The sequence below is a fragment of the Dromaius novaehollandiae genome, chromosome 16, assembly GCF_036370855.1.
Source record: "Dromaius novaehollandiae isolate bDroNov1 chromosome 16, bDroNov1.hap1, whole genome shotgun sequence".
Classification (NCBI taxonomy): Eukaryota; Metazoa; Chordata; class Aves; order Casuariiformes; family Dromaiidae; genus Dromaius; species Dromaius novaehollandiae.
The window spans coordinates 11,192,849-11,214,601 of NC_088113.1; the positions used below are offsets into that span (position 1 = coordinate 11,192,849).

At 38.0% G+C, this 21,753-nt stretch overlaps 2 protein-coding genes across 20 annotated transcripts in view; one reads left to right on the forward strand and one right to left on the reverse strand.

Annotated features, from left to right (window-relative positions):
• Positions 1 to 12,451, forward strand: part of NCOA3 (nuclear receptor coactivator 3) — a 104,182-nt gene extending 91,731 nt beyond the window's left edge. For 8 of the 9 annotated variants that reach the window (XM_064521466.1, XM_026106568.2, XM_064521468.1 and 5 more), the window contains 10 exons: positions 618 to 806; positions 1,312 to 1,551; positions 3,146 to 3,272; positions 3,753 to 3,924; positions 4,729 to 5,025; positions 6,276 to 6,380; positions 6,848 to 7,073; positions 7,293 to 7,467; positions 8,038 to 8,179; positions 9,215 to 12,451. In XM_064521466.1, the coding sequence (XP_064377536.1) occupies positions 618 to 806; positions 1,312 to 1,551; positions 3,146 to 3,272; positions 3,753 to 3,924; positions 4,729 to 5,025; positions 6,276 to 6,380; positions 6,848 to 7,073; positions 7,293 to 7,467; positions 8,038 to 8,179; positions 9,215 to 9,226 (1,685 nt within the window). In that variant the 3' untranslated portion in view covers positions 9,227 to 12,451. Of the gene's footprint in view, positions 1 to 617; positions 807 to 1,311; positions 1,552 to 3,145; positions 3,273 to 3,752; positions 3,925 to 4,728; positions 5,026 to 6,275; positions 6,381 to 6,847; positions 7,074 to 7,292; positions 7,468 to 8,037; positions 8,210 to 9,214 lie in introns of those variants that run through there. The other variant, XM_064521472.1, reaches the window with a different exon arrangement.
• Positions 12,128 to 21,753, reverse strand: part of SULF2 (sulfatase 2) — a 170,666-nt gene continuing 161,040 nt past the window's right edge. For 9 of the 11 annotated variants that reach the window (XM_064521479.1, XM_064521476.1, XM_064521478.1 and 6 more), the window contains 7 exons: positions 20,075 to 20,134; positions 19,473 to 19,642; positions 18,770 to 18,912; positions 17,922 to 18,045; positions 16,557 to 16,587; positions 16,205 to 16,261; positions 12,128 to 15,090 (listed from right to left, as the gene is read on the reverse strand). In XM_064521479.1, the coding sequence (XP_064377549.1) occupies positions 15,060 to 15,090; positions 16,205 to 16,261; positions 16,557 to 16,587; positions 17,922 to 18,045; positions 18,770 to 18,912; positions 19,473 to 19,642; positions 20,075 to 20,134 (616 nt within the window). In that variant the 3' untranslated portion in view covers positions 12,128 to 15,059. The remainder of the gene's footprint in view (positions 15,091 to 16,204; positions 16,262 to 16,556; positions 16,588 to 17,921; positions 18,046 to 18,769; positions 18,913 to 19,472; positions 19,643 to 20,074; positions 20,135 to 21,753) is intronic. The other 2 variants (XM_064521483.1, XM_064521482.1) reach the window with 2 other exon arrangements.

Genomic DNA, 21,753 nt, shown 5'->3' on the forward strand with positions numbered 1-21,753 from the left:
GCATCATTACAGTAGACGCTCCCTTTTACAATAGGGGTCCTCTCTTGATTAGGTTGGCAATAGGTTGCTGAGTTAACCTTAAGAAGGTGAAACATGGGTAATGCAAAATGTTAATTCAACTACAAGAACATATGAGACCAGTGACATTGTTGGCTCTGCATCACAGTGATCCCTAAGATAATCAGTTCACATGGTGCAAAGTGTTCAGGAACATACTGTTTCTGGATCCAGCCCGGTTCAAGCAGAGCGCCATTTGACTTCTCTCTGCCTCCATGTCAGAGATATCCAAATGCTTGACAGTCCACTCATATATATTAATGAGACTGTAATACTAGGGTATTTCAAAGTGTTAAACGCGGGTCATTATCAAACTTAACTTAAAAGGAGCCTTTTTATGGTAGGGCCAAAGGAATTTTTGTCTTTGCCAGTGAAAAGTGTTAAGTATGTACTCAAAATGTGACCAAAGTAGTGAGAACAAACAGAATAACTATTCCTGGCCTGTTAAAGGTGAAATATATGTGCCTGTAACTAGTTCGAATTTATGTAAATAATGGATAGTACTTTCTGTTTTTAAGTTTAAAACGTACGGTTGCAAGCATCTTTTAATTCCTTAACAGGTATGAGAAGCCCACAGGCTGTGCAGACTGCCCGCCCGCCTTTCAGCAGAGCCATGTCTTTAGATAGCCCTGTGGGTTCAAGCCCTCCAGTGAGGAGTGTCAATGCATTCTCCATGTTACAAAAGCAAAACTTGATGGGTGGAAGTCCAAGAATGATTGAAAATCAGGAAAATTTTGGAGCAAATCTGGGTTTGTTGATTGTGTACAAATGTATCTCAGAAAGAAAATGCTTTAACATAGAAAAATGTTGCAATATTATAATACGAATTCTTGTCAGAAAAACTCTTAGAGTATTATCAGCACCTAAATACCTTAATTATTATTACCAGCTAAAATTATAAGAAAATAGCCATTTACCATCTCTGTATATTCCTAGGACTTTACTTTTGTTTAGTAGTTAAATATTGTTTGACTGTTATGAGTTCTGACTTAATCTATGCTTTTAATATATAGAAACAAGAACAGGTAAAGATGGCAGTCAGTCATTAGTATTTTTAAATATATTTAGATGATTATACTCTTTGGATGATATAAAGCTTGACATGGTACTCTTTATTCGCTTTTGCAAGAATTCAGTGAATTGCTCTGTCATTGGCAGTTGTTGGTAAAAGAAAAAAAAAGTAATAATTCTAAAACCAAAATACATATTAAATTCTATATGAGAAATCATTATCTTCTCTGCTCTTCATTATAGCAAGTGGGCCCAACAGAAATGTAGCTATGAATCAGCATCCGTCAGGAGACTGGGGCCTGCCAAACTCAAAGGTTAACAGACTGGAGCCAACAAGCTCTGCTTCGATGTTGAGACCAGGACCCGAGTTTAATGCCTCCCTTCCCAGAGCCGCCGTGGGCGGCTCTGTGCCTGGGTTGCCCATTCGTTCTAATAGCGTCCCTGGTACGAGACCAATGCTACAACAGCAAATGATTCACATGAGTAAGTTCTTCCTATTGTATTGAACCACTTAATGCAGCCTCGTTAGTTCCTCCGTAAGCATTCATTATAAGAATCTTTTCAGTTTTGGCAGGATGCTAGCTCTGCATCCAAAGACTAGAGGTGAAGACTGTTGCTCTTCCCTGCCTGGGGCAAGTGCCAATTAGACTGTGGGTTGCAGTGTAAGCTTAGTAACAACTGACTGTATTATATCAAGGAGTGGTGTTATTTGATGACTTACTGGTGTTCTTGCTGTTTGGTGGTATCAGTGTGTTTCATACACAGATAATTCTTGCTGTGTCTCCAGATTTTTTTGGGTAGTTCCAGTGTTTTTCTAGTTCTCAAGTGCAGTACTTCTCTGCTAAATTCCAGGAACTAAATTCCATCTATGATTACCTGAAGAGATGCTAGTATTGTGATTTATTTAATTAATTTTACATGATATCTGATTTGTTTAATGATCTTTAAACTAAATTGCTTTTTGCAGTTAACGTTTTGGTAATCAGATTTTTAGTAGGTATTTCAGAACTCTTGTTACAGGCAGTGTCCCAACTTTGTGTAAAGCCACATCGCAAATACAGGTTCTTTTTTAAATATTTGTATTTGCTTGAAGAAACCAAGCTACATGCCTGAAATGTAAAGAAAGTCTTAAAGTTCTTATTTTGAGAAGCCTGTGGTTTTTTTCTGCTCTTTATCTCTAACAAAGATTTAGCCTAGAGCTGAAATTGTCTCTACTAATGTAACAATACCGGCAGGTCCAAAGATTCACATGCCCCTAGGGCCAAGAAACACCCTGGCACTCCTTTGCTCCATTTTCATCCTGGAGCTCTACGGGGCTGTTACCGGGTGTTCCCTTACACTGACTTGCTGTTTCAGATTGACATGTGGACATAAAGCTAAATCTGGAAAAAAATCTGTGCAGTCGTTAACTGAATTACTGTTCCTCAGTAGCTTCTTGGAAATCGTTACTGTTAGGTGATTCCTACAGCTACTGGGAAACAGCGGGATGGCACCCACTGTGTAGTGCTGGCGGTCTGCAGCAGGTAACAGCGGGTGGTGTGATCTCTGGCTGCCTCAGGTCTGCTCCTGAGCCCTGGAGGCTTTGTAGGGTAGAGCATCAGGAAGGGGTGAAGAGGCAGAAGAGCCACACACCAAAAATCACTGTTATGTAGCTTACATTTCACTTGATTTTTCACTCCGCTTCAGAATGTAAAATGCCAAACACTGTTAACGTCACTATGATGACGCATATTTGCTAGTATCCAGATTTCATTGGCCAGAAAAACTCATTTGGGATGGTGTAAAGTTACTGCATTTGTCAAGTTCCTATTTTAGGGATTTAAAGATTAGCAATAGCAATTCTGTTCTAATAGGGCAACAGCTTTAGATCACTATTGTATTCAGAATCTGTAGTCTATAATATTTCTGAAAAAAGCTGAGTGTGAATTTATGTATGTATGGCGTTTAAAACATGCTAATGGAAAGCTCTCAAAGCTGTCTGATGGTTTCTATAATCATCCATAATGCTTTGTGTGAACACTCGAGAGCAAGGTGCCATCTTTTGTTTTTTTAAAAAAACAAACCTTTTACTTCACAGGGCCGAATGAGATTAACATTGGTATGGGTGGGAATCCTTACGGACAGCCAGGACCGTCTAACCAGCCAGGATCATGGCCTGATAACATGCTGTCCATGGAGCAAGCATCTCGGGGTTCACAAAACAGGTAGAAATGAGGATAGTTTTAAGATAAGTTTAAATACAACTGTTCACTGTTTAAGATGTGGAAAAATCAATGTAGCATGTACAGTGGGTATAAAGGATTGGATCATAGTCTGTTTCCATTTCTGTTGCTGTTCTGTCAACATGTGACACTGCGTATCTTTTAACCCAGTTCCACAAAAAACATTGCTAACAAAATCAAACTATGCTTGAGTTGGGAGGGAAAGCGAGATGGAAAATCCTTAAATTATATCTCTCTCACATGTGCACAAGCTAAACTTTAGATGCCAGGAGAAGTTTTAACTGGAAGCAGGAAAAGCAGAATTTAGGTGCTTGAAGGTTAGACATATCAGGACCTAAATTTGGGTCTTAAGTCTTTCTTCGGTCTTCTGGGTGGTTATAATCTTTCAGGTCGATATGCTATATAAAACTATATAGCTGTCTTTATAGTCCATAACAGCTGTAATTTTTTTTGTATTTATAGACAATTAGTTAGAAGCTCTTTGGATGACCTTTTGTGTCCAGCACCAAACGTGGAAGGGCAGAGTGATGAAAGGGCGCTTTTAGATCAGCTGCACACATTGCTCAGTAACACGGACGTCACCGGTCTGGAAGAAATCGACAGAGCATTAGGAATTCCTGATCTCGTAAACCAAGTAAGCAAACAGAGATTTTGGCCATTTATTTTTCAACAACCTATATTATCTTGGTACTTGAAAAGAAAACGAAGAGAGCCTCCTCACTCGTGTGTATCCCCTCATTTCGTTGCTTCCATTTCCCAAACCTGCCTTTGGAAGAGTCTGCTTTGAGTAGTGATTTTCATCGTAGAAGTTCAGTACTGATTAAACTTCTTGTGCATTATGAAAAGATAAAGTGACATCTTATCTATGTTTATAGAAAATGCCTTGGTATATAATTCGGGGGGGGGGCATAAATCATTGTAATTCTATCAGCAGAGAATGAGTTGGTTTTCTTTAGTTTATCTATTATCAGCAGAAATATGTTGTGAAATATGTTATTGGCAGTAACGTGCTAGCCAGGATGGCACCTCTGTCTCCTCCAATTCCAGCTTGAATTTGCTTGGCTAGCAAGTAGGAAAAAAATTCCATTCGATAATTTGGAATTTACTGGAAAACACAAAACCACACTGTCATTTGTACAAACTGCAGTTTAAAAGTGAAAAAGAACTTAAAGAACTTAAACAATGATATTAGTCCATTCATGTAAGCAGTATGCAGCAAAACTGTTTTAAAGATAAATAATTATGTTTTACCATCACTTCTGCCATTTCTTTTTTCTGGAGACAGAACTAGTAGTAATTTACCTGTACAACTTTCTACTCAAGAAACTATTCATCTTAGCGTGCTGTGTTAGTTTTGTTGTTTCTTTAGCACTTCCTACTGAAAGAACAGTGAAACCCAGCGTCTTCACTAGCAGTGTATTCTTTGTATCTGTTGAAGGGGCAAGCTTTGGAACCGAAGCAAGATTCATTCCAAGGTCAGGAATCTGCAGTCATGATTGACCAGAAGTCTTCGTTATATGGTCAGCCCTATCAGGGGCAAGGGGCAGCAATGCCAGGAGGTTTTAGTAACATTCAGGGACAACAGCCATCCTTTAATTCAGTGATGAATCAGATGAGCCAACAAAGCAATTTCCCGCTCCAGAGTATGCATCCTAGAGCAAATGTGATGAGACCTCGAACCAATACGCCAAAGCAGCTCCGAATGCAGCTCCAGCAGAGGCTTCAGGGGCAGCAGGTAATCTTTTGGTCCTGCTTTTACGTTTTTGTCTCGTTTCAGAACAGAAGGAGGTACGCGCTGAATTTTATTGGTGGAGGAATATGGGAATTGACGCGGCAGTTGATGAGCGAGTGGATGGGCCATTCATTTTAACAGTGCTTTTCACGTTGACCACCTATTACTGTAAAAGTGAAAGAACCTTTATTAGGACAAGTGTTGTTCCTTCATCAGCCTCCTTAGTTACCGATTGGACTAGTTCCTGCAGGACAGGGCATTATTAAAAAGCAATCCTATGCTACATAGCTCTGGATGATCTCATTGTCTTTGTTAAGATTTTGTGAATCTCGCTGAGATTCACAAATTTTGTGAATTTTTTCTGAATCTCACTGAGTGGGACCATTAAATGGATAGTTGCATTTTTCCTGCAGATCGATTCTTTTGTGTTCTCTAAATAACCATTTGTGTTTACTGAAATATTGCTTTGCCTTCACTTTATTAATTTGATCTCATTTTAGCTACTTTCTTCAGATGGAACGAGACAGTGCATAAAGCCACAAAGATCTTAACGCTGTCTTGAAAGCACTGCTTTAAAAAATGATCTATTACTGCATGATTTCAACATTAAATATGCTCCAGTAGAATAGAGTCATGGTATCAGTGGAGAATACAGCATACATTTTTAATATGGAAAATACTTGCTAACGAAAGGAAATGCTATGGCCATTCCGAAATACACTAGGACATGACCAAGTTTTGGATAATAGAAAATTCATAGGTAAGACACAGAAAACTAAGATGATGCTGCATAACATGGAATGGCAACGTTTAATGCTTAAGAAATAGCGTGTTTTGTCTTGGCTGTTCAGTGACACTAAATCAGCCTGTGTAGTTTTGGGGTATTACGACAGAGAGGGAAGGAGACAGAAGTTTATTATTTTAAACAAAGCTGTAGTCTGTTGTTATCCCTTCTGCCCAAAATATGATTTGGAATGAGAATTGGTCTGCTGTATATTTATTCTTAAAAAGTTTTAAGTTCAAAAAAATAAGAAAAGCCAGTTAGTACTAGACTACTTGGAGGGGGTTTCTTTTCATGTGTTTGAGCTTGCTAACAAATAGTTGGCTACTTCAGGTACATGAAACAAGGAAGAATGAGTCATTGTACTTTATAGATTCAGGAGGTTTATAAAGAATTTTTTTGAGGACTTATCATTACTTTTTTTAGATACTGATATTTTCAAGGTAATAGTGCTAAAATGTCTTTTTCTAAGTTTATGAATCAGACCCGTCAAGCGCTCGAAATGAAAATGGAAAATCCAGGCAGTGGCAGTACCTCAGTGATGAGACCAGTTATGCAGCCACAGGTGGGCTCACAGGTGAGTAATTAGGATACTAACCTGTCTGAAGCATTAATTTTTAAATAGACACATCTTTTGCAGGTCTGCTTAGAATTTGGGCCTTCTTTCATGTTTCCAGAGTGTGTATTCATGTTTTTCCCCTGTAAAACAAACAAAAATTGTAAACCTCTCCTATTCATGAGGTTTCAAAGGAATGTGTGTTAGGTCATGCTGTTGACAGAGTGTGCAAATAGCCTTTTCCATGTAGGGTATGCTAGATAGTCTACTGCATCATCCATTTAGCACTAGTGACAACTTAATGAAAACCCTTGTCTGATTTTTTAATGGTTCTTGTACTGGCTGTGGGTTTTCTTTACTTTCTGTTCTGGTAATGGTTGTGCTGGGTCTTAGAGTTAGAAAGAGTCTTTGAGATTTGATTGATTCTGACATGACTTTATTTATAAATAATGTTTTCTAATATGATTTTTTTTTCCTTTGGGGGATAGCAGCAAGGTTTTCTTAATGCACAAATGGTGGCTCAGCGTAACAGGGAGCTAATAAGTCATCATTTTAGACAACAGAGGATGGCAATGATGATGCAGCAGCAACAGCAACCTCAGGCTTTCAGTCCACCACCAAATGTGACTGCCTCAGGAAGCATGGATGGTGCTTTGACGGGCCCTCCAATGGCTCAAGTTCCTCCACAGCAATTCCCCTATCCGCCTAATTATGGTACTAGTGCTAACCTGTTGCTTTTTTTCTCTCATCTTCTTTTCTCTTTCTTCATTTATTATCAATTCCAACTACCTAAATATTGATCATTGTGAAGCATGGAAAATACTTGTACAAAAAGATGACTTTTCACCCCTCCTTTCTTTGCAAGAAGATAAACTAAAAATGCTTGGTGATGCTAACTGGAGTATATTGCCTGTCTGCTCTTTCTCCTGTAAGGACTAAGCCAACAACCTGATCCTGCATTTAGCAGGGTATCAAGTCCTCCCAACCCAATGATGCCATCAAGAATTGGAGCCTCCCAAAATCCTATGATGCAGCATCCTCAGACAGCAACAATGTACCAGTCTCCTGAGATGAAGGGCTGGCCGTCGGGAAGCATGGCCAGGAGCAGGTAAATGTTATAACTATAACCTATGACTCAACAATTTTCTTTCATTTTGGCTGAAAGCAAAAGCCATGTTAAATAGCTTGTAGGAAGAAAAGTATTTCAAAGAAGAAAAAAATAGATTATACCTCTAGTGTCTGTATTGTCCTTGATCTGCTCTCCTTTAGGAAACACACTGTGATTAAATGTATCTTATGCCTAACTCCAGTTATTTATATTGGGCCACTGCAATCATTGTAACCAGAAACAACGTTTAATCTTTGACTATTAAATAACTTGGGAGAAAGATAATTCAGAATAGTATTACAATTGAAAGGGTTGAATTGAAAAGGGTTACAGTAGGACATGCATATACATATTTCTGTATGTATGTAAAAATTAAAAATTCCTTTTGGGATGGGAACTTTTTTTTTTACATTAAACAGACAATAGGTGGAAAAATTAAATGTAAATAGTTTTATGCTTCTGGTGCTTATGTAATTTTTCTTTCATGTGTGTCACAGCTGGTGCAGGGAAGGCAATAGATCATTGAGTAGACTTCTTGGAGGTAATTCTGTTTGTCCTTTTGTGCTTCAGTTCTTTTCCACAGCAGCAGTTCAGCCATCAAGGTAATCCTGCGACTTACAGCATGATGCACATGAATGGCAGCAGTGGCCATATTGGACAGATGAACATAAATACCATGCCTATGTCAGGGATGCCTATGGGTCCAGACCAGGTAAGTTGTACCTAATGATTAATTCTGTCGTTAGACAAAATTGTAAAGATTCAACAGATCTGTCATCCTTCAAGGTCTGGATGAAAAGATCTATTGACTCATTTGACATTGAGTACAATTTGCTTCAAGCTGTTCTTCTGGCACAATCCTGTTCTCAGTTACCCTGTTTGTAATTACATCTGTGGAGCGACCTCTTGTACGTCCCAAGAGATGCCTTATTTTTGTTGATATTTAAACCAAATCCATCATGAACCTAAGCGGTGTGCTGTGATTAGCTGTTGACTTTCAAGTGTCACAGGATCAAGGCTTAAACTGCATGAGGGATGCTTAAATACTTCTGAGCCTGGAGAAACCCTAGAAAGCAAAACACAGAGACTGTGAAAATATCTGCAGGAGATGTAAAAGGTTACATATAACAGCCCTCATGAGTCAGACCAAGAATCCCAGTAACAAAGTGTCCTTCTGGCAGAAGCTAATGATGATAATTATCCTTAGGAGTGTACCTTGTGGATGTTTAGGCCTAGTGTTTAAGGGGAAAGTGAGTTAATAACAGAAAATGCAAAGAAAGCTGAAATTCTGAATATATTTTTGTTGTAATCTTTTCACAAAATACCAAGGGATGAGCAACACAATATTCAGATAAACTAACTTTACTCACGTCACCAGTACCTCACGAAATTTTGTCTAAGTTTCCTAAGAAACTAGTGAAAAAAATCTGAGGACTTTTGGGGGACAAGCCAGCTTGTGGAGGACTGGACAAAAGCAAGCATTATATAAGTCTTATAAAGAGGAATGAAAGGAAGGTGAAATGTCAGATTTTCCAGAAGCACATTCATACTGTGAAGATAACCAAATACCACCTTTAAGCAGCTCTGGGATACCATTTCTTTTCTACAAATTCATCTTCAAGGAGCACTAAACCACTATTTTTCTGCTTAGAACTTGACAATACTTTCCTGTCAAAAGCAATGTTGGCCAGTTTTTCAGCAAAGGTTTTTATTTTCTCTGATGATGCTTTCTTCTTTTCTTTAACAGAAATACTGCTGACACCTAAACCCATGATCTCCAGACAAGAATGCGCTCTATTAATGATGCACTAGTGTTACAAAGGAAAGCCGCGCATTCTTCATGGCAACTAGTACTGGCCTTATGGAAATAAGTGATTTTTCCAGCTAATCACCATGGTGTCCTAAGTTACTTCATTCGGAAGAAAAAAAATCAAAAAACTTTTTTCGTAGAAGCAGTCTCGGTATTACTGTATATTATGTTGTACAAAAAAAGGTCATAAATATTTTTGGCGCTCTGCCTCTAGAAATGTGAATTTGGCAATAGCATTGTGGTAAATATGATGGGTAGACTCCTTGTATACCATGTCTATTTACTGTAGCTATCCAAAGCCCTTTAACTACAGGCAGACAAAAGTGCCTGGAGAATTCATGGTGATAAGAATTTTCTGATTTCTCTAGTAAGAATATCTGACAGAGAATGTAGTTCCTAGCCTTGACTCTTTTATATGAATTCCTGAATATAAATGCTGCTTTGAATCTCTTACCCCCAAGAGTCAGGATTTCCCAAGCAAAGTAGCAGTGCAAAATGAATTGGCACATACTATTCCAGAATCCTGTCCATTGATGTCAAGGGGTAAAAAAAGAGAGGATAATAAATTTAAATTATTTAAACACAATTGTGACTAATATTTACATATTGATGTGCAGCTGAGTGCACTTTATAAAAGACTATATAATGGATTAATGCAATATCTTTGATAAGGACTTAATATGAAGATAGGGTGTACTCATGTTCCTTCTTGAACACAATCTCTTTAGAATTATTTGAAAAGACTGCATAATGTAATGTTTTCTGTGTTTGGAAATTAGAGCAATAATCTTTCATCTTTTTTAAAATAAACTTCAGAAAACTCAAGGCCAGGCACTGCTGTCTGAATCAGAATTTTGCAGTCTTTTTGTGAATAAATTTTGTAAATATGATCTTTAAGATATTGTATTATATATATGACTTTTGTAGATCACTAACTCATTTTTGCAGAGTTTGTGAAGCTAAATATTTAACAAAGTTGATTTCTGTAAACTAAGTGTAGTTGAGGTCCAAATAGAAAACTTTTTTTTTTTTTTAATTAAATTTAATGTCTTTGAAGCTGGGTGACTTTTGCCCACATCTCTCTCTCTCCTTTGGTCTTTGACACGTCATTTATTTTTACATCTTTAACATATAGCTTTTTATAAAAGACCAGTTGTTAAATGCTTTCTCCACCTGTGAGCACTTTGTTACATTTCTTTTTACATAAGGCAATTTTACAAAAAGGCTCTGCATTGTAAAATGTTATGACTTGTCATGACAGTCATAGCTTATATGTTGCCTTTTCAGTTGATTAACCTGGATTATGTCTTTTTTGGTCAATGTTAATGAACTCTAAATGTTCTTCAGAAGAAGTCTGTCTGTTGCAAAATATTTGTTGTTACATGACATCCAGAAATCTTGTAGGTTATCAAGTCACATTTTAACCGAATGTCTGCACCTCATTGGATTGTTCTAATAGTAATGAATGTATTTTCTAAGCAGGTTTCTCTCATATCAGTATTTAAGTTTGGTTACAAAATTATTCATGCTGCTTGCTGGTAGATGTTTTATTTCTCTGTTTCGGTTCCCTAAAATGAAGATTCTATGGCAGTTTTTCCAGTTTCAGGCAGTTGCAGCGAGTTAAACCTTGACACTTCTGTAAGGGGTGACCCCGAAACATTGACGGTGTGTGGTGCTTTAGTTCTCTTGTTCACTGTGTAATGGAAAACTGACTTCTCCCAAGTGAGTAAAGAAAAAAAACCTTTGTTCTTGATTGCTTTTTCTAGTACTGTAAGCGAGAGGTGGTTTTATTTTTCAGAATATTCAGTGATCTTCCATTTTAACAGAAATACCTTTCGCTAGAAGAGGTCTTAGAAACTTCATGCTTAGCATCCAGCCAGTTGTGTTCCAAAGGGAATGTAGATTCAGTCCATCTACTTTATGCAACCCCATTTTTGCAATTAGTACTGAGTATATAGATTAGGTGATACTATTTATTTGAAACCATCAGTCCAATTCATGTGTACTTTTTAATGCAAAACTTCTAAAAGCCTAAGGAACTTTTATCTCCTTTCTTATGTCTCAGAACACGCCTGTTTGTTGAGTAAGTGCTGCCTACCTAAGTTGAAAGGCAACAATCCCTTGTTTTTACATTAAATCAGAGTGGAACAATCTTTATAGTTTGTAGTTGTTCATTATATTGATGGAAGCTACAAACCCTGATTGCTTTCATGAGGTGAGCTCTTAGACTCTGTACTACTTTATACATTGTGCCCTTTTACCATTTTTTCAATGAGTGATTCTGTTTATACATCTATGTATAACTGACTGGTGTCATAAAGGATCATCATTTCTCATCTGTATTTAGAATGTTTGAGCTTTCCAGTACCTACTTTTTTGCTGAATCCAAAGAATTTTAGTTTAAACTTGCTTATGGGGGGGCGGAAAGGCCTTTTTAAAGTGCATTGATGAAATCCTTCTTGGCAACACTGATCCTAAATCTAGTTTGAAAAGTTTATCTACTGCAGTAAATAAAACTTTCCTTGAAATCTGTTGGCATTTAATATCTCCACCAGCTCTGTTTTGATTCTACAGCAACAGAGTTTTCTGAATGTTTCTGTAAAAAGAAAAAGACAGGCGCCTGTGTACCATTTCTCAGCAGTTAAGAGCCCAGTTAGCTAGTACAACCACCTCTGATCACTGTTGCATACTGAACATAGTTTTGCTACGTCTTTGTTATTCTTTTGATCGCAGAAACCATGTTTTTATGAAATTCACATATAGTATTTTTATCTAATCTTGTCCTAAAATTATGCTTTTAAAGTTAGGAAATCAGGACCATTTTTCAGTTATAAGACAAAACTATTTGAATGTTTTACCAATTAGCGCACATTTTATTTTAGACTTCACGTGCAGACTACCGGGTGATAGAACGCTACAGCAAGTATGAAAGCGTGTAATTCTGAGAGCAATACTTTAAAAAAAAATCTCAGGAGAAGGCATACAGTATTGAGAATTGCATTTAAGTTTAGTTTACATTAAGTTTTGCTTGGAATACCTGTATCTTTATTTTGCAAAACAGAAAACCATGGGGACTGATTTCTAAGAGCTGGTTGTAAGGTATTACTGCTCTTCTGATTTTTGTGTTTGGATGTTAATAATAATGTAAATAAAGGTTTCTATTTAAAATCAGAACTTGGTGACATACTGTAATAGCTGTCTAGTATTTTAAGGCTGATAACTGTATCTGGAAAGGTCAGAGAAAATCCTGTGCTATTACAGAAATGCTGTAGCTATGACTGAGCAAAGCTATGTATAGCGAATGATTCTTTTTTTCCTAGTTGGCTATAAAAGCTGAGCGCGTAATGACTTGGACCCTCCACCTGTGAGACATCTAACAGCTAAAGCTGTGCGTACCCTGAATGGAATTAATGTCTTTGTCAGCCTTAACCGGCACTCTTCTGCAGTGCAGGAGGGCAAAGAGTGGTAGCTTTTCCATCTAACTTGGCAACAACCTGCCTTTCATAAAATAAGTTTCTTCTTATATAACATAATAGCCCAGCAGCTCAATATTGTGCATGTATATAAAGGGACACAGTAACTTGTGCTTCTGACGGCTATGCAACAGGAGCCGTGACAGTGGCCAGGCAGGAGTCTGCTACTCCCACCCTCCCCTGGGCAAAATTTTTAGACTGAACACAGAGAAAGGTAAGTCAAAAAAAATTTTTTTTAATCTAACCTGGTATTCTTTCTGCATACTGATAGGTACTGGTAGACAGCTAGTACTTTTGTCTGGAAAGCAGTAAAAATGTGTTTCTAAAAATATGTTTTCTATACAAGTAATGTTTTTGTTTTTAAACTTTGTATTGATTCAGGCTTTCATCATCTAGCAGATGTTTCTTTGCTGCTGATCCACTAAATCTGTAACAGGTTATAAACAGAAGCTATGGTTAGATTAGGAAACACAATCAGTTATTATTTCTGTGATTAAAAAAAAAACTGTCAAAATTTTGGTAAGTATATTTGACTCATTTATGTGTGATACAAGTACAAGCTCAAGCCTAGTTTTACTGTAACACATACAATAAAAGACCCCAGTGCCACTTTTTTGCGAGGGTTTTTTGCTCAGTTTCTACATCCAGGTATATTTTTTGTGTATGGGTATGGTACCAAAGATCTCTATCTCCAGTTAAGTAATTCCACTTGAGTTTCCTAATGTGCAGAAGCAGAAGGGGGTATCAAAATCATTTCCTTGATGTATTTTTTATGCTGTGTTTCTAGAAGTGCAAGTTAAGTCTGCGTTTTGAAAAAAATGTACCTCTTAGTGTTAAGAGAAAGACTCGACCAACTGTGGCCTTTCTATTTTTTTAAATATTCACTTCAGAAAACGTAGGTACCTCTCCCAAACCACAGCAGAGAAGAACATTTCTAAAGCTGTAGGCTAGTAAAAGGAGAAGTAGTAACTTGACACAGTATCGTATGAGCTCCCTCTTGCATGGGCCTCATAACAGGTGGCCTAGTAACTGGAAAAAATTTATAAATATAAAGATCTCACTGTTAGTGCCTGTACTACAATGTGTTTAATAACCTTCTCTTTATGGAAAATACTCAAATAGACTCTGCATGCTGTGCTGCTTTAGAAGACTGGTCGTTTTTAGTCTTTACCTAAAACAATAACTCTTATTCAGAGATCTACTTTGCTGTAGGCTGAACTATAGTATTATATTTTATTGGCCACAAGAGTATTGAACTTGTTGGAGCTGCGTCTTTTAAAAATAAACATAAAAGTTACACTACTAAGAAATGTTGCTTTCTCAAAGGAATTGTTTTGGTTTTGAACATACAATATAATATTACCACATAAAAAGACTTAATACAAATCTGATTTCATTAAAATTTAAGACGTACATTTACTGAAACTTTTCAGTACTTTTAAAAATGGATGAATTCTGAAATGTACTATACGCCATTAAGTAACATTTTGAGAAATGGTATGTGGACATTCCACACTTTTTATTAACAAAATTCTTCACAACCTGAAGGAGTTTATTTTCAAACAGGATATCGATCAATATGTACATACCCCCCTCCCCGAAATCTGGCTTCCTGTTAGTCAAGATTTTCTCTAGAGTTCCTAGAGGTGTCAATAGGACGGACAAGTAGACATTGAACTAAAACGTCTCCTCAGAGGAAATTTCAGAAATACCAGGATGTTGAAACTATTCAATGCTGCTCCTTGAATTCCTGAATCTCAGTAGTTCTTTTCCGCCATTACCTACACCCCAGCTAGAAGCAGAAGTGTCCATATTTTCTCAATCTTGCTTTACAGTTATACTTGGCTTTGAAGTTTTTCTTATGACATTTGAAGATACAGCTGAACCGAAAAGCGTTTTAAGTTTCCTCCCACGGAAATGTCTTTGTGTACACTTTGCCCACTGGGATGGCAATCCTCTTTGGGATGCAGCTGCGTTTCCTCTTCTGTCGACTCCTGGAACAGTGTTAGTGGTGACTTCTTGTCAAATGCCTTGTGAAGCAGGTGAGGTATAATCCAAAGCAAAAAGCAGGTACAATAGTGGATTTCAGAGACCGGTACTCCTGACAGCAGTTCCCAAAATTTCACTGCATCTATTTAATTCACTGAACAGTGCAATCTATCTATCTATCTGAGCTTCAAAAGTTCATCCAGTCCTCCAGGCTACCGTTATAGTTCTTTCTGAAATCATACATGTTTTCATTTAGTCTGTACATGGATTCAAGTTCTGGCCAGTTCATATCCTCACTGAGGTCCAGCAGGTGGAGGAGATTAGCCCTCCCATCCTTCCCACAGTTGTCCTCTTTAAAATAAAACAAATAAATACGATTTAGTGTATAACATGCTAGCAGGAAGTGGTTGCATATAAACTTCTAATAGTTCCATGCAGGAAAAAGCAATTACAGGTGGTCCACAATGTTTCAAAAATGTAGTATATGTATCACAGAAACAATCAACTACGTTTGAAACTTTAACCTGTACAAAACTTGTATCTCATTAATTGCAGCTCCATTTGAGTTCTAAAGGTATCACTTCAACTAGGGACAAAAAATATTACAACTAAATTAGCAACTCCTCTTGGATGAGCTGAGAAAGCCAGACTGTACCTCTGGAGGTACCTGTACATATTTATTTTTTCACTATAGAATTTGAGAAAATGTCTCAACCCTCTTAAAAAGAGATTCAGAAACGGTAAGTCAAAGGCAGCCCAAGAGCCCATACTGTTTTAAGTGTCATGGTATCTTTAAATTTGTATCTCACCTTTGGGGTCTGGCAAGTTGAGAATTGACAGTACTACACAAATTAAGAATATCTTCCAAGTTTTAAAGGGCAGTAAAATAAGCAACAAGCAAATCTGGATTTTAGTATAATGTCAGAATCACCCAAAACGTACACATCTATGTACAAAGAAGTCTCCTGTATGTTCTAGCTTGCCCTCTTTGCTTACAACACGAGGCTATAGTGGGACAAATAACAAGGAAACACATGCTACTCTCTCTGCTCTGAGAAAATGACACTTACTTAACGACAGTTGTGTTACTTCTGGCTGGGGTGACAGCTAGAGAGATTCTGCAAGTTTAAATTTAGACAACACCAACATAATTGTCTCTAATTTTTAATGGCAGTTAAGCATAACCAGTTTCTTCAAGTGAGAGGTCACTTTTGCTTCAGTTTGAAGGTGCCCTGACCTTACTGCTCCCAGATTCCCACAAGGTATGTACTAAGAGGTCCTGTACAGCAGTGGTAGTCTATAATGATGGCAGTATCTTAGTGCTTGTGCAATTTAGAGGACTTCCACTTAAGCATTCCATGGGAATAGGTGATCATGTTAAAAAGGTGCTGCATGCAAAAAAGAGATGTTAGGGGAAAAAAGGTAAGTAAAAGCTAATGCTTTTCATGAACTGCTCCCAACTCACAGCGACTTGGAAGATGATGGTCTCTTCACATCTGGCCACTTTCGACGCTGAAACTGCCTAATTTTCAAGCAGCAAAAGGAGAAAAAAGTTAACCATCACCAAGAAAACCACCAGCACTACAGTCTGAAAGATGGGAAAGGAGAGAAGTTCAGCCTGAATTTTAACTAAAAAGATTAGAATGTGTTGTAACATTGAAATAGGAATAGCTACAGCGTTCCAAAGCAACTGGGATGCAAAGATCTTGCAAATGCAGTTTGAGGCCCTTTCTGTTCACTCGGTTCCCAACCTCACTCTTAGGCATGAAGGTGGTACTTAATGTTTTTTTTTTTTTTTTTTTTTTTTTTTAATATACCTGTATTGCTCGTAGCTTCCATCCTTAAGCCCTAGGTAAGGAAAAATGAACAATGTTACTAAGCATTGCCTGCAACAGAATAAGGTATCAGGTAAGGTGCAATTTTTAAAAAGTAAGAGTTACTTTAAAATATAAACAGATAACTTGTATTGTCATGATAAATGTTTGCATACATGTTCACTAGAACTTTTATTTCTGTATTTAATTCCTTATCTAGGTAAAGGGATAGGTGTCTTTTAAACTTTCCTGGAAATGATCATCAGTGGTGAATCTAAATGCAAAAACTAGTGGATTTCAAAATGTACACCTCTATGGTGCATGTACTGGATAAAACCTGAAATAATATTATGGGCTTTGGGGGACTGAGGTAGATAACAGCACTTTATTTTGGGATTTGGGGGCTTCAGGGGGCTTCAAGCTCTAAGGGCTCTAAGTCTTCTAAAATTGTGTTTCTTATCTCCCCTTAGTACAATTAAAATGACACAGACCTCAGTTCCCAAAGAAGTTGCAGCTTTCTGTTTGCTGGCTTCATTAAACATAAAAAGATCACGAATATAACTGGGATTCACTGAGTAAACCAAGAGAGAATTTATGGGATAGAAAATGACAAAGCTAATCTAGAACGAGAATAAAGACCCATTTGCTGCTTGGAATTTAAAGCCATAGTTACGAGAGCACATCTTTTAGCAGCATAATGCAGCCTGCCTCCCTCCTCAGGTGTGCTGTTACGTTACAGAGACCTCACATTAAAACAGACTGGGGAAAAATGATCAGCTTAAAAAATAGCCTCCTTTTTGTAGTTAAAGTTATTTTTAAGTCAGTTTACCACAAGGCTGCATGGGCTGCACTGTTTCTAAAAAAAATTATGCCTTCAGTTGGAATGCAAAACTAAACTGATAAACTTGTTGCCCAGAGAGGTTACGCAGGCTCCATGCCTGGACGTTTTCAAGACTAGCTGGATAAAGCCCTGAGCAACCTGGCCTGACCCTCATAGCTGACCCTGCTTTGAGCAGGGGGTCAGACAAGATGCACTCTAGGGGTCCCTGCTAGCTTGAGTTATGCCATGATTCTGTGAGCTGTATTCTGTGTGCTGTATTCTGTGTTACTGTATCCTTTTTCACCCTTTAGTTTTGTTCCTCCCTCATATCCCCCTGCCCCCCCAAACCCTTGCATTATGCTTCAATATACTACTTATGTAATGTTTCCAGAAACTGATAACACACGTTGAACAAAACCAAAAAGCTGAACATGCAGCCATCAGCCTCGACAGGACATTGCTAAAGAATTGATACAAATTCCCTCTTGGCAAGCAAGAGACCCATTCCTTTTGAGGGAGTTTTTGAGTGGAGTGGGAAGGGCACTTACCCAGATCCATGTTCCTAGTTCGTGGGTTGCACTGTTTATATCCTTTGCAGCTTCTCAGTTCCATGAGCTGGATGTGCAGTTGATTGAGAACATCTCGATCTAGCGTATTCACTGCATTAATTAGCTGGCAATAAATAGCATTCTTGTTAGAGAACAGAGATTGTTACGGGGTATGGTAACTTTCATGTATGGAATACATATGCGTTTTTTTTTCCAACAGGAAACAAGCCAAAACTTATGTTAAATGATTTATGACTCATCTACAGCTTGCACCACTACTGCACTGTGTTAATATATCATCAATAAACAGCACTGATGTGCTGTGCTACTTATAAACTACAGTTCGTAATCTTAGGACTCATCTCAGTGGGCAGCCAGGACCCTCGAGGTTTTATCAGTCGTCTTCTAAGGCAGAAATAGGCAACACAGAAAAGTTGTTTTCAAAGCAAGGTAAGCTGCCTGGGTCTAGACTACTAGGTTTGTAAAGGTTTGGGAAATTACATGATCCTTGCTCAGGCTGTGACTATAGCTAAACAGTTCTGTCAGTGATGGCTGCTAACAGTCCCCCTAGGACAGAAGAACACAAAAGGCCTGCAACATTTAAAATGTCTGGTTCGGGTCTGCTTGTGATTTTCCTTTTCATTCTTTTTTAACTGGTTTTTGAGAGACTATCTTTCTTGAACTGGGATCAATCTGTGCATCCCCATTAAGTCAATATATAGGTTATTGTTCGTGCTACAAAGACTTCTAGCAAATGCATATTTAGCAACTCAAAATAAATTTTTATTGCAGAAACATATTAGATTGTTACGTTTTGATATTTCCAGAGCTGTTTTATGATCAAATACCTGGTATGGATCGGTATTGAGATCAAAATACTCCAAAAATCCAGTAGCAAATTCACAGAACAGGAAGTTGTGGGTCTCGTTGACTGTCCTCAAACACCAGTATGTGTTGTTGTTGGCACTGGTACAGGCACAGAAAGGGCCCACTGCAAATTAAAGTTTAGGTGTCATTAAGATGCAAGACGTATGTTGCTGTTGTTAGGCACTATTAAGTATTATATCACTTTATCCACAAACAATTACTGTCTTATTCCTGAGCTCTCAGCAGAGATTGCCTTCTGGCAGTAGGTTCTCATCTACGTGTACCTAAGCCACAGGACACAGCTAACTGTATATACAGGCTGGGCTAGTTGCTTTTCCCTCTTTTTTCCACTTGGGAAACCTCCAGCTGTAGGTGAGATAATAAACATAATAGCAGGCACTATTATAACCGATATAGTATCACGTGTCATGCTACAGTTAAAGACTACTGTCCAACATCTGCTAGCTTTTATTTGCGGTCTGTTTTTGTTTGTTTTTAACTCCTCTGCCTTTTGTAGGGCGAAACTGTAATGCCAACACTGAAACACAGATTATTTAGCATGAGGAAGATTGCGTGGCTCTGGCTACCTACCTAGTGATAGTGTTACTGCCAGTAACCCAGAATCCTAGGCCGGCCTGGCCAGTACCTTGCACCCGCCTATTACTTAGTTTAGAGCATCCTTACGTGTCCACAGGGGGGCAGTTTGCCAGTGCTGGTTGTCGTGGGTGAAGCAGGTCAGCCCAGGCATGCTGCATGTGTCGTTGTTTTTTATTCTCTTAAGCAGTTTGCGCAGTTTCTTCTTTCGCCTCTGTTCTCTAAGCAGCCACAGCCTGTCTTTCTCCTGTAGGGCTTTCCTGCACACACGAAACATTAGGGTCATGCAGACTCTGTTATACTTGTACATACCTAAAAAAGGTAAGCAGCTAATAAAATAAGCTGCTTTTAGGCAAAGAAATAATTGGTATTTTTTAAATAAATGGCCTCTCTTCCAAATGGCTATGGAGAGGGCTCTCTGCAATTCCACGGTACTGGAAGGAAAGGAAGCCACTGGGGCTAAGGGCTTTGTCTGAAGTCTCCGATGTAACATTTCCCAAACTAGCAACTTGACTTCCAGAATTTACAAGCTCCGCTTGTAAAAAGCTTGGTTCCTTTCCCAGGTGCCTGGCTTCTTTTTAGTACAGGATGAATGAACTATTACTGCTTTTGCTTAGGTCATAACTTGTGTGCATGGAGCAAATGTTTACATCTTTGCATTTCCTCTTTCAAGGGCGCATGCCTTCACTTACTTGAAAGGATGAAGATGAGATCCTCTATGCCTCAGTTTGCTTTTGTGTTTCGAATGGTAACTGGGGGGGGGAGGGGGGGAAAAAAAAAAGCATTGTTGATGAGCAACAGAAGGACAATTGTGCCTGTTCATGCCACACTTTCACACTGGATTTGAAGCAGATTTAATCCAGTGTCGCTTCTTCCTGATTTACTCATTCAGGGTGTGCGAGATCATGTGCTGCTGCGCCTCGTTGTGTGCCCTGTGCCTCTTCAGCTCGTGTGTGCACAGTGTCATCAGGTGGCCTAATACTGCATTACAACGTGCATCCAAAGGGGATTTCGGCTAAAATTCGCTATTTTAGTTATCACTAGCTCTGGTTCCCCTATAGCAGGCAGATAAAAATCAATATAATGGTATTACATAATACCTTCGACAGAATATTCACTAATTTGTTCAGATAATAAGATGACAAGCTCATCCTGCTGTTTTCCTTCTAAATGAAATAATGAAATAATGTAAAGTATCAGTTACATTTCACAGTTTTTTTCCCTCCATTGTTACTAGCTGGAAGTTTCAGGAAAACTGAAACAAGAGGCATGGACCTGTCCCAGCAGTAGTGGTGTATAATACAGTCTGGATGTAAGCAAATACATACTGCGTTCTAGCTAGGTGGGTTTACAGTTTTAGATCTGTCTCCAGAAACTCTCTTGCTCTGGTTACAAAAGTTAATGCTATTCAAGATTTTGCAAAGATGCTTTCCTATATAATTTGCAAAGTTAAAGCAAAAATCAAAATAGGCCTAGTCAATGGCAATATTTTGCTGACTGATAACGTTCACTATACTTATTAGCCACCCAAATAAGCAAAGACAAATGAAGTTCAATAAATGTTATCTCCTAAATAGCACATCAGAATTGTTAGATGTCAGCCTAAAAGCCTATTCAAAACAAATATTTTAATTATGAAGAGCTGTAATAAATTTAATCCTTAAACCAAATTAACAATATAAGATTATTAAAGAACTTAAATTCAGTCATTTTTTATCTTAAACAGACACTGGGTATTTCACTAACTAATCCTAAATGCTATGTGCAATGCAATTCTGCAAATACTTAAACATGTATGATTCAGATACTTAACTTCACTGATTTCAGTGGGACTATTCATAAGAATAACTATGCACAAATTATAAGTGCTTCCTATATTTGGTCAGAAAAAGGTAAATCTAAACATTCACTAGAAAAATAACTTCCATTTTTACTGTATATGTTAAATAAACTCTGTTGTTAACATTAGTTTTGAAAGCAGTGGCTTGAAAGACTACATAAAGTTTGGGGGATTTGCCATTCGGAGTTATACTGATTTCATTTTAAGTGGGTGTCTACTTTATGCTACAGTTGCATGTATGAGTTGGCATAACCTAAGACTGATGGTCTCCTTATTTTCATGATCTGTTGGCGAAGCTGTATTGCAGAATCAATATGGGCCGCAAGGACTGTGCATCTCACGCCTGTACCTAGCGTATACTGCACCTCCAAGGATTCAAGCGTAATGCTCGAAAATTCATTCCACTGTACAACAAGACGGAGAAGCACCATCCATACCCTCTCGCAGAGGCTAGTTAGTAAAGCTGCTTTAGCTCAAGGTAGTAGCACGGCTGTCTTGTGCCTTCAGGTACATTGTTTCATGCCATTTTTT